Source organism: Mustela lutreola, chromosome 11, assembly GCF_030435805.1.
Source record: "Mustela lutreola isolate mMusLut2 chromosome 11, mMusLut2.pri, whole genome shotgun sequence".
Classification (NCBI taxonomy): Eukaryota; Metazoa; Chordata; class Mammalia; order Carnivora; family Mustelidae; genus Mustela; species Mustela lutreola.
The window spans coordinates 52,090,001-52,109,288 of NC_081300.1; the positions used below are offsets into that span (position 1 = coordinate 52,090,001).

Consider the following 19,288-nt stretch of genomic DNA (forward strand, 5'->3'; position numbering starts at 1 on the left):
GACCTATTTAATTTACCCATGTATTTGTTTTCATGTTCTTCATATCCTGGTGATAATCTTCTATCTACTTTGTTTGATGTTAATATAGCAACTCCAGCTTTCTTTACATTAGTGTTAAGATGCAAAGTCTTTTTCCAAATTTTTAACCTGTTGTCACTTTATAGTAGGCAACATATAGTTGTGTCTTAAAGTTTTCTCTGCTTAATTGGGGATTTAGACCAATTACATTCACTGCAATTATTGTTATGTTTGTTCTTTTTTTTTTCCCCCGACTTATTTAAAATTGAGTGTCTCATGTGTGTAATTCTATTTTATTTCTTTCCTTTGTTGGATTACTGGTTGTTACTCTTGTTTTACTATAATTTTAGGATTAAAAATATATATCTTTAATTTGTCATAGTCTATCTTAAGTAATATGCCATTTCACATCTACTTCACATACAGTATTAGTACATCACAGCAGTAATATCCTTGTCATTTACTGTCTTGATCTTTTGTTCTTACACCTTTTACATTGATATATATTAAATATTGAACTGTATTCTGGTTTTCTTTTTTTTTTTTATTTAAGATTTTATTTATTTGACAGAGAGAGTAATCACAAGCAGGCAGAGCGGCAGACAGGGAGGGGTGGGAAGCAGGCTCTTCACCTAGCAGAGAGCCCAATGCAGGGCTCTGTCCCAGGACCCTGAGATCATGACCTGAGCCAAAGGCAGAGGCTTAACCCACTGAGCCACTCAGGCACTGCTGGTTTTCTTTTAAACAGGATTCCTTCCCTCTAGTTAATTGACACATTCATTACCTCACATATTTACCTTTTTTTTTTTCCTTTGGAGAGAGCATTTTTAAGTTTTATTCTCTTAGCAGATTTCAGTTATACAGTAGAGTGTAAGTGCTAGATCTTCAGAACTTACTCATCTTATGACTGAGAGTTTGCATTCTTTTACAACTTCCTATTTCCTGCATTTCCCAGCTCTGTCAACCAATATATTTGTAGTTTTTCCATTTTCTCTTCTTTCCAGTACTACACTTGTGTGAGATATTTTCCTTTGGTCCTTCATGTCTTTTATACCTACTTTGACATTTTCTGTTCCTTTTCTTTTTAAATTTCTTATGGGAACATACTTTCAGTGTATCTTTGTGTTTTCTAATTCTTCCAGCTATGCCACATGTAGTGTTTAGCTTTTACATTGAGTGTAATAGGGGTTCTGGCCTCACCCCTAATTCTGTTTATATCTGATATTGGGAATGGACACCTAGCCTATATTTTGAGAGACCACGGATGCCTACTCTCCAGAGTGGTGTTAATGGTTCCATAAGAGGTTCTTTTGTCATGATACATGGAAGTAAGAATGTCTTTGCTATAATTCCTATATTCTTCAGAGAATATTTTTTAAAGTTTTGAAGCAGTAAACAATTTTGAAGGGACAGTTGTAGGGGCAGTAATATAGATAAGGATATAGGCATTTATTTAATCTTGTTTGCTGAGAGAGTTTATGATTTAGTAGGGTGGGTCCAAGAATGTGCATTTTTTGAGTTTTTTGTGATGCTGATAACGGGTGGTCTGGGGAATATATTTTGAGAACTGCTGGATTAGGTGGTATCTTGACTTTGGGTTCTGATTCCTTTACCTTGAATAAGGGTATTGTCTAGCTTGGGGATAATTTTATTAACACTTAATAAAAGTTCGATAACAATTTCCTTTGGTACCTAAGTAGCCTGTTTAAAATCACTGCATTAATGTTTTATTTTTAGTGATCATTCAGGATATGTTCGTCCAGTACCAGTGCCACGCAGTTTAAATAGTGATATTTCCTATTTTGGTGTTGGGGGCAAGCAGGCTGTTTTCTTTGTTGGACAATCAGCCAGAGTAAGTAAAAGGTTTCTTATAAATGAAAGTTGATTAAAAATATTTTGAGGTTGATTCTAGGTGTGTTAACCAGTTTAACTTTTAGGAATTTTTAAAGTACTCTTGTTAATATTTAACAGATGATAAGCAAACCTGCAGATTCCCAAGATGTTCATGAACTTGTGCTTTCTAAAGAAGATTTTGAGAAGAAGGAGAAAAATAAAGAGGCAATATATAGTGGATATATTAGAAACAGAAAGGTATGATACATTGTAACTCGTTATAAAGTTGTTACTGATGGACAGATGATAGAGACAATTTTTCTTTCAATTTCTATCCAAGATACTTAAACTCTTGCTTTAAAAACTTGAAGGTATGACATTTTCAAATTGTGTTATTTTTTATTTTTTTCCTTTAATCATGTGAATAGCAAAAAGTGACTATTTGCATGCTTTTTCAGGCTGGAAGTCTTCAGGCAGCAACTTGTCTCGTAAAGCTAGGTTCCCGGAAATTGCTCATAAGATTGTAAACTTTTTTCCTTATATTGAGATTGAATTTTTAAATCTTTTTTGGTCTAACAGTTTCAAGTTAGAGTAGAAAACAGTTACAGGATGATAGGCTTTTAGGAAATCAGAGCTCCAGAGAAATAAATGAGTTATTTATATCTGTTAGATATTTGTAATTAGATTCCAATTTTAGTAAGCATAATGTTAACAAATTTGTATCATGGTGATGAGTATATAGTATTTATTGTATGATTCAACTTTTCTCCACTTGAAACAGTTTAGAATTTTTTTTTAATGTTTTTTAAGAATTATTATTCTTTTTTTTTTTTTAAATTATTATTCTTAAGTAGGCTTCATGCCCAACATGGGGCTTGAACTCATGACATGGAGACTAAGAGTCATGTGCTGTGCCCACTGAGACAACTAGGTGCCCCTAAAATCTTTATTTTAAAGTAATTTTGAGCTTCTTAAATTCTTTTCTGATTGTAAAACAAGTTATAAAAAATGTATAGGAAACTTAAAAATTGTCTCATTCTGGGAAGAAATTTCTAGTTGAATTTCTAGTCTAACTTATATGCTCACAGGTTTTTTTTTTTTTTTTTAAATTTTAAATTTTAAATCCAGTGTTGTTAACATACAATGTTATATATTAGTTTCAGGTGTACAATATAGTGACTAAACAATTCCATATATTACTGAGTGCTCATCGAGATAAGCGTATTTACCTGAAACTAATGTAACACTGTAACATTGAAATTAAAATAAAACCTCCTTATTGGCATCTTGAGTTGGGGGTGGGAGAGAAAAGTGTACTCTTAATCTCTTTCATATACTTACTTTTAAAAAATATATTTACCTTTTGGAGTCCACATTTCTTTAACATTTTGGGTATTTCTCCATTTTATGAAATATTTTTATACACATACTCTTTCCTAGGTTCATAGTATTTGTCTGTATTGTAATTTATTCTGTTAAGCATTTAACTTAAAGGATTCTATTATAATTATAAATATTCTATTTATAAATTCTATTATAATTATAAATATTCTATTATAATTATAAATAAGGACACCATGAATGTCCATGAATGTCCTTGCATAACATTTTGTCCAAATAAGTTTTATCTTCATACAGATTATAATTTTAATAGAGTGACAATGAATTTGAACTTCTTAAATGTTCATGGTGTAGATTATAAATTGCTTTTCTAAAAGGTTAAACCCAAATCAGATACACTCCTGAAAATAGTATGTGGAAGTGCCTATCTGATAATTTCCTTGTTTTTAAAAAAGGAGTGGAGGGGAGTAGCAAAATGCTGGCAATTTGACAGGTGAAAATAATACTTTTTCTTTATTAAGTGGACTGAATTCTTTTCTTATATTTATAAGCCACTTTTTTCTATATAACTTAACATTCTCCTCTGTCCAGGAGAGTTCTTCATTTTGCTCATCCCACTTTTTTCCTTTTTATATTTGTTGCATTTATTACAATTTACACATCTTATTATATTTACATAATAGTATTCCATCTTTGTCATCTTATGTTACCACCACGAAAACCTTTAAGGTATATTTGTGGAAATATTTGCCATGTCAAAACAGGTGAAAAATAGGAAATAATTTAAGTGATTTTCAAAACCGTACAGGTGTGATACACCTTGGGTAGAACTAATATCTCTTGGGTCATCACTTCTGCCATTTTTTCCTGTAATTTGTGCTTAATTTGTGCCAACAAACATCTCATGGGTACTACCAATAAGCCCCTGGTCCTTTTTTTTTCCCCTGGCCAGTCTTTTCCAGCCTACTTTTTGGCTTCTCCAGCTCTTATAAACAGTCTTGTGTATAGAGTTGGTGGCTCTTGATTTACAACCAGGAGTCTTGCTTTTTCTAGGGGCAATATACATGCTGCTTAACGCCAGCAATTCTCCGAACTGTATTTCTTGTCAAGGCTTTTAAGATTGAGTCACTGAATCAGGCTGGACTCCATCGAGGAAAAATCATTCTAGACACTTCAAACAGAAAAGATTTAGAAAAGGGAATTAGATGCTTGCATAATTATTCGAAGGGCTAGGAATGCTCCGCCTCAGAGAAGGATAATGGGACACTCTGAATTGACCTTCAAGGGATGCTGCAACATTTGCTACAGTCATGTAGCTGGAGGACCACCACTGGCTCAGGAACTTAGAAACATCCTGCCTTATCTGTGATCCAGGAGTTGGAAAGGTCTTGCTGGTGCAGTTCTTCTAACACCAAAACACAGACCTTTTGGCTATAATAGTTGCTTTATCAGTGCTAACGCTTGAAGCTGGAACCTGGATATCAGTTGTTCAGTACCTGGTGTAATAACAGAAAACATTAAAGAAATATCAGGAAATGGCCTTTGTCTCATTTTCCTCTTCTAAAGTTTTGGCTGCTACATCTAATTGGTGAAACCTAACGTGCCCCACAACTTAAAATGTAAGGGAGTCTGAAAAGTCTGAAAAGGGAGTTTGGCTTTCCAGTCTCTGTAGTCCAGGAAGGGACTATAAAAGGTGGGATGAATGGATGCTGAATACCAACTGATCATGTCTGGGGTACTCATTTCCCATTTCAGTTAGATGCCTTTCTCTAGATGTTCCATGAATATCTCACTTTTGGTACATCTGAAATAAAATACTATCTACCAACCTTTTCTGTTCCTCCTTCTTTCTCGCTTTTTCCCCAACTACTCTTTGCAATTAACAGTATCCCCTGACCAAGTAGTTAGTAATTATAATCCTGTTAATCATTCACCATTCTGTTCTGTCTTTTAACATAGTTTTTCATCTGCCCTCTCTTCCATCCATTGTCACTGCTTGATTCAGCCTTTCCAGTCTCCTCTTTCATCATGTATTTATCATATACTTTAAACTACCTTGTTTGCTTTATACTCTCAAATCTTTCATGTTCTCATTGGGCTAGAATGTTCTATTCATGTTCTGGGTAAACATTACCCTCTTAACTCTTAACTCTGTAGCTCTTGGTTCATATCTTTATAACGGCACATTGTTTTGTAATCATTTGTTTTTCATCTATCAGAATTTGTAGGGAGGGAGGGCACTAGTCTAATTCTTATCTTCCTTGTGTCCATGTTGAGTCATAGAACTTGGAAGTGTTCAATAAATATTTGGTAATGAACCTACATCACTAGTAAACTCAAGCTAATCCACTAGCTCTCAGAGTATATAAAATATTACTTGTATACTATATGTTGTAGCTGTAATATTAGTGTATAGGGATGCATTGGAATGGTTTTGGAGGGTTTGTTTTTATTTTTAGGAAGTGGTAATATATGCTTATTTTTAAAAAATCAGCCAGCTTCCTAGATATAATAGTTCAGTGTGTATCCTTAAAAGCTTTATGTATATAGCAATATACGTAGTATGTATATATGCATGTAATTTTAACACATAAAGTCTTAGAGTAAAAATCAAGACATTCATAATTCTTATCCACAAACACTCCTTACTCTTTCCCCTCCCCCACTTCCCTTCTAAGCAAGCTAGAGTCTCTGAAAGTGGACTAGGGTACAGGATTATTTTATTCCCTTTTAAACACAGTGCCTTTGGGCTAAGCCAGCTGGTTTCAGCCTACATCCCAGTTTTCTTGAGCATGGAGGGCTGGGCATTTATTTGTCCCTACCAAGTTAAGTGTTAGGTATACCAAGTAAGGACTCATTCCATCCTAGGGTAAGTAAGTATCTTCCGTTTTTTTCAGCATTTTTAAACTCAGTATACACACACACACACAAATACATTTTTACCTTTTATGAGTCTAAAATTGATTTAATCAGCATTGTGGTAATAGGGTGCTCCTGTATGTATGCCAGTTTAGCAGTCAGTGTTAAAATATCCTGTTCTAACAGCATTGCTACATACTCAGCTGATTTGTTTTGGGCTATTTTCCTTCAAAAGTTTTTTGAAGCCCATTTATGAAACTAAGTGAATCATATTAGAATTAATGTAGATGTTATTTGTATATTACATTAAGTGTATTTAATTTGTTGTATTTATATTCACTCTCCTAGCCATCTGATTCTGTTCACATTACAAATGATGATGAAAGATTTCTACATCATCTTATCTTAGAGGAGAAGGAAAAAGATAGCTTTACTGCTGTGGTTATCACAGGAGTACAGCCAGAACACATACAGTACTTGAAAAATTATTTCCTTCTTTGGACAAGACAGTTAGCGTAAGTACTTGATTCAGGACATGTTGCTATGTATTCTTTTTAAGACGGAACATATTAGAGATACATTGAAACTTCTTGGCTGTGTGCTCTGCTTCTGTCTCATTTCCTTCCCTTCCTTGCAGTAACCAGTACTCCAGTACTCTAATGATGGCATTAAAACAGTTCTCTGGGGCGCCTGCATGGCTCAGTGGGTTAGGCCTCTGCCTTTCAGCTCTGGTCATGGTCTCAGGGTCCTGGGATCGAGGCCCACATTGGGCTCTCTGCTCAGCGGGGAGCCTGCTTCCTCCTCTCTCTCTGCCTACTTGTGATCTCTCTGTCAAATAAATAAATTAAATTAAAAAAAATTTTTTTTAAACAGTTCTCTGTTCTGTAAGTATTTATTGATTACCTGTAACATATTGATAATCATTTGAGGGGCAGGCTTATAAGACCTATGATAAAATTTAAAATAAACTTCAGTGATCTCTCTCTCTCTGTCAAATAAATAAATAAAATCTTTAAAAAAATAAATAAACTTCAGAATGTATCAAATTTAGCACCATCATGTTCATATTCCCCTTTTGTGTCGTCTTTATAGCACCTATCATAATCTTCCATACCATGTATTTTCATTTTTTTCCTGCCTTCCCCCATTGGAATGGAATTTTATGCACTTTTTTTTTATGCACTGCTATATCCCTAGTGTTACCTGTTAAATAGTAGATGCTCAGTAAATGTTAATCAAATGAATGCGTGAAGTCTGTTAAAATAATGTATGCAAATGTATTAATAGTACTGAAAATAAATCTTTGGATATCTATTCCAGGAAAACTTTTAGAGAGTATAACATATTCCATTAGAACAAATCATCAGAATATTTAATGGTTCTTAGTTTTTTCCCGTAGTTAAATAGTAAGTATCATTTAGTGGATTGCTTCAGTAATTTGCATTAGTCCACATTACTGAGTCTTGCAGAAATGGGTACATCTGCACGAAATTCACTTTTTTCTTTTTAAAATTTTTTTAAAGATTTTACTTTTAAATACTCTCTACACCCAACTTGGGGCTCCAACTCAAAACCCTGGGATCGGGAGTTGCATGCTCCACAAGCTGAGCCAGCCACATGCCCCCCACCCCATTTTTTAAAAGTGTTTTTTTCACGGGGCGCCTGGGTGGCTCAGTGGGTTAAGCCGCTGCTTTCGGCTCAGGTCATGATCTCAGGGTCCTGGGATCAAGTCCCGCATCGGGCTCTCTGCTCGGCAGGGAGCCTGCTTCCCTCTCTCTCTCTCTCTCTGCCTGCCTCTCCATCTACTTGTGATTTCTCTCTGTCAAATAAATAAATAAAATCTTTAAAAAAGAAGTGTTTTTTCACATTTATTCAAAAGGTGATTACGCTTAAGATTATTTTATTTTATCTTTTAAGATTATTTTATACATAAATGCCTACTAATAGTTTAAATTTTTTCTTTAATGGGAAAATTATTTTATTTTTATTTTTTTATTTTTAAGATTTTATTTACTTATTTGAGAGAGAGTGTGAGAGAGAGAGCACAAGCAAGGGAAGGGTATAGGGAGAAGCAGACTCCCCACTGAGCAGGAAGCCCCATGTAGGACTTGATCTCAGGACACTAGAATCATGTCTGAGCTGAAGGCAGACATTTAACTGACTGAACCACCCAGGCATCTGGAAAATATTTTTATTTATTTTACCTTTTCTCTTGTGGAATATTGATGTTTATTGACTGTAATCCAAGAATTTTAAATAGGACTTGGGAATTTTTATTCTCTAAATCCATATTTCATTAGCTATTTTGTAATTATTTCTTTTAACTAAAGGAACTCAGTGTACATAACACATAATTAGAATATAATCTTGCTCAACAAATAATAACCTATTATTTTAACCATTCTTTGAAACCTATCTGTTAAGCTAATTACAGCACTCTTTCTGAATGTGTTATTTTAACCTTACTGTTGATAATGATGTTAACACTTTTGAGGTGCATGAAGAAAGACCTGAAGGTTTCCACTGATTTCCTTTTATCTCAGTGTTTTAAAGAGTAGCTAGGATAATTTTTTAAAATTAAAATTCATACAAAGGAATTTTGCAAATTCCTGTTTGAAGAGTAATGATAGATGTAATATGTTTTAGCCATGAATAATCTCACCAAATTATCTTTTAAAACATTCTGAATTAGTGATTTTTGAAGGGATAATGTTGAGTTTATTAGCCTTAATAAAGGAAAATAATAAAGGCTAATAATAAAGGCTTAATAAAGGCTAATAAACTCAACATTATCCCTTCAAAAATCACCGATTTTGGTGGGAATGTTGGAGTGAGATTGTCTTGATGCTATAGGAAAGGAGGGAAGAGAGTTACAGGATGATACTCATATTGAGAAGATAATTTAAAGATTACCTAATCCTGCGTACTCCCTGATATTTAAATCCTTTCTAGAATTCCTGATAAGTAAATTATATTATAGTCTCTTGCCTTCTGGTTTTCATTTTTTTGGTAAACTATACTTTTGGAAGGTATACACTTTGTGGGCTTTTTACGTTGGAAAGGCTTGGACTGTAGTCCACCTTTTAAATTGTAGTTCTGTAACCTTAGGTAAAGTATATAAACCCCTTGCATCCCAATTTCTTTATCCATAAAATGAGGATTGTTTTTACCATTAAATAGGATACTGTATTTAAGAATGCTTAGTATTAAAAAAAAAAGAAGAAGAATGCTTAACATAGGGGCGCCTGGATGGCTCAGTCAGTTAAGCATCTGTCTCTTGATTTCCACTTGGTCATGATCTAAGGGTTATGAGATCAGGCCCCATGTCAGGTTTGAAATATTCTCTCTCCTCCGCTTTTCCCCCTGCATGCCCCACCCTAAAAATAAATGCTTAGTATAGCTTAGCACCTACCAAATAGTAGTTATAAAATATTTTTTTGTGGATTATTATAAGAACTGTAATTTTTATAAATTAAATTAAATTAAAAGTATAAAGTTATTTTTCTGTATTTTAGGCATATTTATCATTACTATATTCATGGCCCAAAAGGAAACGAAAAACATACATCAAAAGAAGTTGGACCTTTCAACAACATTGATATTGAAGTAAGATAAAAATCTTTCTTAGAATATTACAGATTATGAGTATCTGTTCCAGTTCCAAGTGACTCTGGATAAGGAAAATCAGTTAGATCACCTCTCTTTCCCTGTGTTTCTCGAAAGTACTTTGGCAATTTGATATTTAAGTGAAGAGGTCATTGCTAGATGTATTTGGGTTTTGAACCTTTATTTACTGTAGTGTTTGATTTCTCTTTTTCCTCTGTCTTCTGTAGAGATATGAGTAGTTGCTGAACAGCATGTCTCAAAGCAGGGAGAAAAAGGGTATAAATGTTTCTCTTTGTTCATAGAAGTCTTATGACAATGAAGTAATATTTAGAAGCACAGAACATTTGAATATTGGGTTCTCAATATCCTTTCCCACACACTGGAAAGAATTTCACATTATCCTTGTCCCACTTCCTACCTCAAGCATGAAACTTAAAATGTACCTCTTAGTATCTCTTCATCAGCTCTGCTTTGCTCTTTTTTTGCTTACATTGTTTTTTTAGTAATATATTAAATTCCTTATTGAGAGATGCTACTTACTGGTTATTTAACCCATATATAAAAATATATATAATTAAGCTACATGATTACTTGTATAAATCCAAGTTTTTGCCTATTCTGTTGTTGGATCATAGTTGAGAACAAAAGTGAATTCACCATAGAATTTAATTATTTTTGTTTTATTTTTATTTTAGATTTCTATGTTTGAAAAGGGGAAGGCACCTAAGATTGTCAACCTAAGGGAAATAGAAGATGACATGCAGACGTTGTATATAAACACAGCATCTGATAGTTTTGAGTTCAAGGCTCATGTTGAAGGAGATGGTGTAGTGGAAGGGATTATTCGATATCACCCTTTCTTATATGATAGAGAAACTTACCCCGATGATCCATGCTTTCCATCAAGTATGTTAATTTGTTATCTTAGCTACAAAATGTGAAGTTGTGATTTAGGATTTTTTAACAATTAATTATTAGTTGGGCTGTTAAGGCTAGATTAAATTAAACTTTGTTCCTTATGTGTATCTTAGGTGTTTATAATTTTTATGCTTCTTGATTTTTGTGTGTATTCACTTCCAGATGAATAAAAAAAGCATTGGCTTTAAAGAGCATATGTTCTTTTCACATGGATTTCTTAATGAACTTTTAGCTATGTACTGCATATTAATCCTAAATGTTCCCCACATTGTCTTCCCATTATCTCTGTGGATATTTATAAAGAAGCTTTGAACTTAATCATGCCAGTTTTTTCTTAATTCTTTCTAATTTTGTCTTGCTGTGGAAAGCCTTCTTAACACTTCAGGTTATAAAACAATCCTGTAGTTTTATTTTTTAACCATTTTATCCTTAAATTTTTAATGCATTTATAATCTCCTTTTTTTTGCATATACGAAGAGGTAGGGCTTTGACTTAATATTTTACATGTGAGTACTTGGTTTCCTAGCACCAGTTACTGAATGTTACTGTTTTTTAAATGGTTTGAAATATTATTTTCATAATAATAATAAGTTCCTATAAGTACATAGATCTGGATTCTTTAAGTTATTAATGTATTTTATGTTTATATATGTGAGTAATGATACTCTTGTAGTTTTATACCATGTATTGATAGCTGTAGGATAGGAAACTCATTATTCTTTTTTGAAAAAATTCTTAATCTTTTGCTCTTCTGGATAAATTTTGGAATTACTAATTATATTCCCTTTGAAAAATCCTAGTGGAATTACTGAAATTGCATTGAATTCATAGATTAATAATATAAAACTTTCTCATTCAGAATACTTGCTTAGTGTATTTTTAGTCTTGTGTGTTCTGGAACCAGATTTCCTAATTTGAATCCCATCTTTGCCTCTTTCTGTTGGGTAAACTTTGACAAACTACTCCTTATCACCATATTTCGATCTGTGAAATGGGATGTAGTTTATTTCCTTGTTGAGGTGTTGTGAATGTTAGGTAAGAAACCACCAATGCAAATCCTTAGAATAGTGCCCAGCATTATTGAGTAAGTTATTACTCAGTGGCTCTACCTCCCATGATTTTGCTGAGCCCTTTTTAATTTGACATTTGTAATTTTTGTATGCTATAGACAAAAAGTTCTTCAAATGAGATCTTAAAATAAGAACCAATCGGTTGATTGATCCAGAGGGATTCTCTAAAAGCAAAGTGATTTGGTTTGATAGAAAGGAACTTCTTTATGTTTTTAGGGAGGAAGAAGGGTTTATTTTGGGTGGGTGCCTTAAAGCCAAAATAGCTAAGGTGTTGACTGTTTCAGGATCATAGTGTTTGATCCTTATTTGAGTATATAAAGATGTTTTGGTAAGAAACATAAAAATGTTATAGGCAGTTGTGCTAATTATGTGTTTGATGCTTTTTAACATAATAATTCTAGCTGTGTATCACCTGAATCTGATGCTTGAGAAGTTAGTATTTAAAATAAAATTAAATTTAGTATTGATTGATTTGTTCATACTAGGCAAAGTTGTTGCTACTAGACACTAGATTTCCCAGTGATTGTTATGTGAACATACTAGTTCTGACAGAATTATGAAACTTCTTATTTGAAATACAGGATCCAAACCTCTGTATTTTTAGGGAAGAGGGCTTCTGCTATAGGGTATAATCTCTGCATGTGTGATCCTTTTACTCTATAAATAGATTTTAAAGCTTGCAGGCTCAGCAGCTAGTGTAGTATCCCTAACACAGATTGATAAGTATATAAGTAACTATATATTGACGTAAATCAGAGACACCCACTGGTAATGTGGAACCACTTTGGAAATCTGCCTGTGTGAGGGCAAACTAAGAGTAAAGCTGTCATTAAGTTTTATAGACAGTAAGCAGTGTGAGAGATCTTATGAGCTTTTGATACAGGTTCTCTGAAGCAACTTTAATATTTCATTTAAAGAAGTTAGTTACTCAGTGGTAAAAAGTTGCATAAATTTATAGCAATAAACAGTTTGCTCCACTCATGCCTTTGCTTTAGAATTAAAAGATGAAGATGATGATGATGATTGTTTCATACTTGAGAAAGCAGCAAGAGGGAAAAGGCCTATTTTTGAATGTTTTTGGAATGGACGGCTAATACCATATACATCTGTTGAAGAGTAAGTTTTGATTTTTGCTGAAATTACATTGTTTTATAAATCTAATTTTTACCAATTATAATATTAATATTTTGTTCTGTTCCAGCTTTGACTGGTGTACTCCTCCAAAGAAGAGAGGGCTTTCACCAATTGAATGTTATAATAGAATATCTGGTGCATTATTCACTAATGACAAATTCCAGGTCAGCACAAATAAACTGACTTTTATGGATCTTGAGCTAAAATTGAAAGATAAGAACACGCTTTTTACAAGGATTTTAAATGGACAGGTATGATTTTAAATATCAATCTTGAATATTTGCACATGTTCTATTTTAGGTACAGTGAAAGTCACAAGTAATAGATTTGTACTGATAATTTACATGCTTTTTATTAAATCGAAAAATATATGAATTTTTTTCATGAGCGTTTATGTGTTGACATTACTTAAAAATTTCAAACTGATTAGAGTGTGTTTGGATAAAATGTAAAGATCTTTATTTAGATCTTAATATCAAGACCTTGACAGTGAGTAGAAGCTACAGAAGCATGTGAATTTGATGAAAGCGTATGAGAACAGTATTATATACTACAAGAGCTATATATTAAAATGCAGTATAAAAATTTGGTAGGCTTAATTTTTAATGATTAAGATACTGGTTTTCCAACTATAAGTCACAAAAATTTAAGGTGAAATAATTTTTAATCTTGTCCCATTTTTATTTGGAAATGATATATTAATAGAGTAAGGTATATAAGAAGAAATAAATTTAACTTTATGTATTATCTTCCATGAAAGCATGTAGTGTGAAGATTTTCTTCCTTACTAATTATTTGAAAGACAGGCATTAAATGGCTAATGCTTAAGTATAAATCTCTTATCTCCCAACAGGGCAAAGAACAGTAAGAAATAACACATTTTCTTAAGTATTATTAGAAAATACTTCATTTTCATTTCATGTTTTAACTTTCTTGAATAGGCAATACGTATATAAAATATGTAACTAAAAGGAAAAATGTGTTTTGTACAGTAGTGTTTCTCAACTTTCTTTTCATTATCATCCTCATAAGAAGATTTTTAGGCTTTTTTCTCCCTAGTCATTCCCCCAGTGATATTTTCATACTATAGATATACTGTATATGCTTACTATATATATGTATATTCGTACTTGATAAATGGAAAGAGATTTTTATCACTTTGTTGAGAATGTGTATGGTTCACAGCAAGGAGCCTTCCTTGCTTATCACTTTCCCATAGGCATCCAGCTAGTTCTCGTTCTCCTAGGCAGCCAGTGTTCATCATTTTTGGTTTATTCTAGCATTTATACAAGGGAAGGAAATCTTTGTTATTGGTAGTAACCATTGAGACCTTGGTTCCAAAGATGATAGCAAAAATTTTCTTTCTTAGCAATGCTTCTGTTAGAAATCTAAAATTATATGGGAAAAAGCTCCAGGAACATGTTTTAATTTTTTTTAAAAGGTTTTCTGAGGGTGGGATATGTGGGAGGAAAAAAGGAATGAATGACAGTGTTTGCAGTTATATTTGTTTACTAGTAGCTATATTTCATAGAACATTAAATAAATTTTTTACAGGAGCAGCGAATGAAAATTGACAGAGAATTTGCTTTATGGCTGAAGGACTGTCATGAAAAGTATGACAAACAAATAAAATTTACATCTTTTAAAGGAGTAATTACACGTCCTGATCTTCCTTCTAAAAAGCAGGGCCCCTGGGCGACATACTCAGCAATAGAATGGGATGGAAAAATATACAAAGCAGGACAGCTGGTAGGTTTAACTTATTTCTAGATTCAATTTTTAATAGAATTTAAAACTAAATTATTATTTAGTATTAGAATTTAACAACAAAATAATGCATGTATTTGATTCCTCAGGAGCTGGGAAAGAATGAAAAGGTCAAACTGATTTTTTTTTTTTTTTTTAAATTTATTTGACAGACTGAGATCACAAGTAGGCAGAGAGGCAGGCAGAGAGAGAGGAAGGAAAGCAGGCTCCCTGCTGAGCAGAGAGCCTGATGCGGGGCTCAATCCCGGGACCCTGGGATCATGACCTGAGCAAAAAGCAGAGGCTTTAACCCACTGAGCCATCCAGGTGCCCCACAAACTGATTTTAATTATATAATTTAGCATGGCAGTTTTTAGAAAACTCTTTGTTCCCCCAAAGTCTCAATTAGCAAAGTTTTTATTTTTTTCTTGCACTAAACTTTACTCAAATGCCGAGTCTTAATTTTTTTATGTGATATGAAATAACGAATTTTTTTAATAAATTTTTATTGAGCATGCCAACTTGTAAGTCTGCTTGTTGACCATATTATGGAGAATGAAGAGATCTAGGTGAGGTCTTTCATCCTTGGGGATATGATAGTCTAAAATTAGACATAACCTAAATATAAGTAATAGTAAATGAGAAGGGAATAAGTGCTATGGAAAGAGAGATGAATACTGCTTTGGCAGTTTGGAGGGAGAAGAGAGGATTTTCTGACTTTGGATGGGCCTTGGGAGAAGAGCAAATCATTACATTCTTTGGGCAAGAAGTGCATTTGTAAGGACCTTGAAAGAGGTAGAGACTTGGATTCTTGAAGTATTACAGAGGTCAAAGGGCATCCATTGATTCTGTAAATTCAAGTCATCATCATATATTTAAAGCTTTGGAATTTGATATGATCACCAGAGAAGTAGTGTGTATAACTGGAGCCTGGTTTTTCCAATATATGGGGGTGGTTAGAATGAAAAGGATGAGCCAGTGAAGGAAAATAGAATGGATAAACTGATGAGATATAAGGAAACTAGGAGAATATGGTATCCCTGAAGTCAAGGGAAGAGTTACAAGGAAGAGGAAGTGATCACTTCTGTCAAATTCTGTATGGTTGTTGAGTAAGGTGCTTTCTCAAAGACCATAATCCGAGCACAGACGATGATAGAGGTTAAGTGCAGCAAAACAGCCAGTAATAAAGTTGGATTGTCCTGCAGTCTGTTGTATGTGGAAGGAAATAGTTAAGAAATGAGCTGAGAAAGTAGATTTTTGTATGAACTATGGTAGTCCTTCTTGGGAGTTTCTATGAAAATTATTCTTAGATTTTTTTTTTTTTAAGATTTTATTTATTTATCAGAGAGAGAGAAGGGGAGAGAGCGAGCACAGGCAGACAGAATGGCAGGCAGAGGCAGAGGGAGAAGCAGGCTCCCCGCTGAGCAAGGAGCCCGATGTGGGACTCGATCCCAGGACGCTGGGATCATGACCTGAGCCGAAGGCAGCTGCTTAACCAACTGAGCCACCCAGGCGTCCCTTATTCTTAGATTCTTAAGGCCAAGTAAGGAAATACCATTAGCAAGCTTTAAGCCACTTAATGTAAAAGGAAGAATTTGTCAGAGTTTGTAATTACTGTTCAATAGTCTGAAAGCAAGATTTTGTGGAGAAAAAGGGTTTGAAGGATATTGGCTTTCATAATTAACTTTGAAGGATTTATGGACCTTTTAGAAAACATGCAAAGCTATGACATTTTTGTATGAAGAAGCCACTGTGTCTTTACGGAGATTTGTTAAGAGTAAGTAGAAAACTTACATAAGTAAATATAAATAAATATAACTTTATTAGAATATTAGGATGCTTTTTTCAGTAATTTTTCTGATAGATACCGAGTTTTTCCCTTGAATGAAACAGTTCTATGAGATAGTTGTTAATATTAAGCCTGTTTTAGTAAAAACTAAAAGCCTTTTTTCCAATAACTAAATATTAGGTCAAGACAATCAAGACACTTCCTCTCTTTTATGGAAGCATAGTAAAATTTTTTCTCTATGGTGATCATGATGGAGAAGTATATGCCACGGGAGGAGAGGTTCAGATTGCAATGGTAAGATAGCAAGTAATAAAACATTTTTGTTGAAAGTCTCTTGGTATTGCTTACTTTTGTTTAATGCTGAAATAAAGATACTGTAGTTTATATTTTGCTAGCATTTGGTTTTTACTGTTGGATAAAGTATTGTTAGCATGAATTTTTATGTTTCTTATTTGGTGTTTTAAATAATCTGTAAAGCTTAATATCTGGATGCCCAACATTTAACAAACATGCGTATGTTATTTCTAGTTGTCCTAGTGATTTTGTAAAGCATTGTAAATTTGTAAAAACATTTCATCCACGTTGGAGTAAAAATTGGAGCCAGAATTCTTTCTCAGGAGTGAATAACTCCAAAACTAAAGTGGGCTTTATCCTTCTCCCATGTTCTTGTTAATATTTGAATGATATTTAATTATGCCTAAGGGGGTTACATGAAAAATAGAAATATACTCTGTGGTATAATTTTAATAATAGCTATTATATATATACTGAATTAGGGTATAATATGTTTCTTCCAAAGAAACAAGTTTTTATGCAGCCGAATTTGAATCGTTTTTTTTGAAATGTTGGTGTAAATTTTTTTTTTTTTCCAGGAACCTCAGGCACTGTATGATGAAATAAAAACTGTGCCAATTGCAAAGCTCGATAGGACAGTTGCTGAGAAAGCTGTGAAAAAATATGTAGAAGATGAAATGGCAAGGTAATTCACATTTCAAAATGCAGGATAAGAATAACAAGAAAGCAGAAAATGAATTATAGTGCTTTTAACTGTTCTTGAATATGTTGTTATGGACACATAATAGGACATTTGTAGTCTTAGATTTATACATTGTGATGAACTTCTTGCTGTTAAAAAAAAAAAAAGGAGAGCTCTGGTTGTGAAACAGATTCCTATATTTGTTTTGTATAAAATTTCCTCCTTTTTCTATATCTAAAGTGTTACTGTTAGAGGCACTATGAATCTGGTATGTTAGAAAACGACTTGGTTTGACCTACAACTAGAAGAAAATTGTAGTAACTGTTGAGAGGTTAAGATTGGTAAAGATTTATGGGGGGAATAGTACAAGAGAAGTAAAGGAAAGTAGAAAAACAAAACTCTTTGTAGCTCTCTTTTTTATTCTTTGAGGTTTTAATTTTTTTATTTGACAGAGACACAGTGAGAAAGGGAACACAAGCAGGGGAAGTGGGAGAAGGTGAGGTAGGCTTCCAGCCGAGCAGGGAGCCTGATGCGGGGCCTGATTCCTGGACCCCGGGATCATGACCCAAGCTGAAGGCAGATGCTTGCTCAGGCACCCCTGTTTGTACCTCGGGTGTAGCTAATGATTCAGTCATTTTGATTCTTAGTGAATCTCACTAATAATTCTTCTTAAAAGTTTATCTTCTCTTCCAAAGGTAACTTGTATTATAAAAGAGCAGAAAACCACCAAAAAATGGGCAAATCCTGACAATTCCTGATTCTTAATACCAAGAGATTTTCAGGAGTCATAGTAATAGTTAGGGAGGAAAAAATTTATAGATTATTAACATATAGAAGTATAGCTTTAACCTTTCAAAATATATCAGAAATAAATATTCAAGTTTCCATTGACTTCTCTTTATCTCATTAAGACCATAATTAACATAGTTCATGAAACATTAATGTGATTGTTTCATAATAGGCTCCCTGATAGATTGTCAGTAACTTGGCCTGAAGGAGATGAATTATTGCCAAATGAGATTAGACCTGCTGGAACCCCCATTGGTATGTTTTTTTCCCCTCTTAATATGGAAAAAATGCTTTTGATGTGCTTTATGTATTTAATTTGTAAAAGACCGTGACAAATTAAAATGCATTATTAAGACCTAGCAGGCTCATCCCTTTTTTTTTTTTTTTGGGTGTAACTAAGACATTCTTATTTTAAATTTTGGACTGATAGGTGCATTAAGAATTGAAATACTGAATAAAAAAGGGGAAGCAATGCAAAAGCTTCCAGGAACAAGTCATGGAGGGTCAAAGAAACTCCTGGTTGAGCTCAAAGTTATATTACATTGTAAGTATGCAAACTAATTTGGATCTTTAATATTGTTCTTAAATGTGTAATACAGGTTTTAATATCTTCATATAATCATTGATTTAGCACTCTGATAAGCACAGTAGATTTAAGTTCAGAATTTCAAATGTGTTATGACAGATTTTTTAATGATTTTTCTGTTTGTTTGTTTTTTTTTTAAACTCTAGTCTGAATTTTCCCAAGTTGGTAACTATGGACTAAAATAAGATACGGTGTATATTTTTATAGGAATTTGTACTAGATAGGAATTCAGATTAGATAATCCACAAAATATATTATAAATAAAAAAAAAGCTATGGCTCTGAACCTGTAGGGTAGAAATACTTGGTTTAAATTAGAGGCCTGGTAGAAGAGAACTGGATATTGTTCATCTTGTATTTCCCTGATTTGAATTGTCTTGTTTGTTTCCTGTTCATTGTTTTCGTCTTGACTGCCTAAAAGTATTTTTACTTCTTATATTTAATAATCTGTTCTATCATTATATACTTGTATGTCTCATCCATGAATTTTAAAGACACAATATTTTATTCAGTGTATGTTTATTTCCAACATTTAAAAACTAATCAGTGATCATTTATTATTTATACCTTGTATAAATTTGTTAGGTGTCTCAGCCTTGGCTGTTTGGCTAACTTATTGATATA

The 19,288-nt window shown here is 33.2% G+C and overlaps 1 protein-coding gene across 2 annotated transcripts in view; it reads left to right on the plus strand.

Moving 5' to 3' along the window:
* Positions 1–19,288, plus strand: part of SMCHD1 (structural maintenance of chromosomes flexible hinge domain containing 1) — a 150,484-nt gene that overhangs the window by 34,214 nt on the left and 96,982 nt on the right. Inside the window, exons 6-17 of one of the 2 annotated variants that reach the window (XM_059138660.1) lie at positions 1,756–1,870; positions 1,990–2,109; positions 6,400–6,566; positions 9,567–9,657; positions 10,353–10,563; positions 12,641–12,761; positions 12,847–13,030; positions 14,334–14,528; positions 16,495–16,608; positions 17,187–17,293; positions 18,252–18,334; positions 18,510–18,623. In XM_059138660.1, the coding sequence (XP_058994643.1) occupies positions 1,756–1,870; positions 1,990–2,109; positions 6,400–6,566; positions 9,567–9,657; positions 10,353–10,563; positions 12,641–12,761; positions 12,847–13,030; positions 14,334–14,528; positions 16,495–16,608; positions 17,187–17,293; positions 18,252–18,334; positions 18,510–18,623 (1,622 nt within the window). The remainder of the gene's footprint in view (positions 1–1,755; positions 1,871–1,989; positions 2,110–6,399; positions 6,567–9,566; positions 9,658–10,352; positions 10,564–12,640; positions 12,762–12,846; positions 13,031–14,333; positions 14,529–16,494; positions 16,609–17,186; positions 17,294–18,251; positions 18,335–18,509; positions 18,624–19,288) is intronic. The other variant, XM_059138661.1, reaches the window with a different exon arrangement.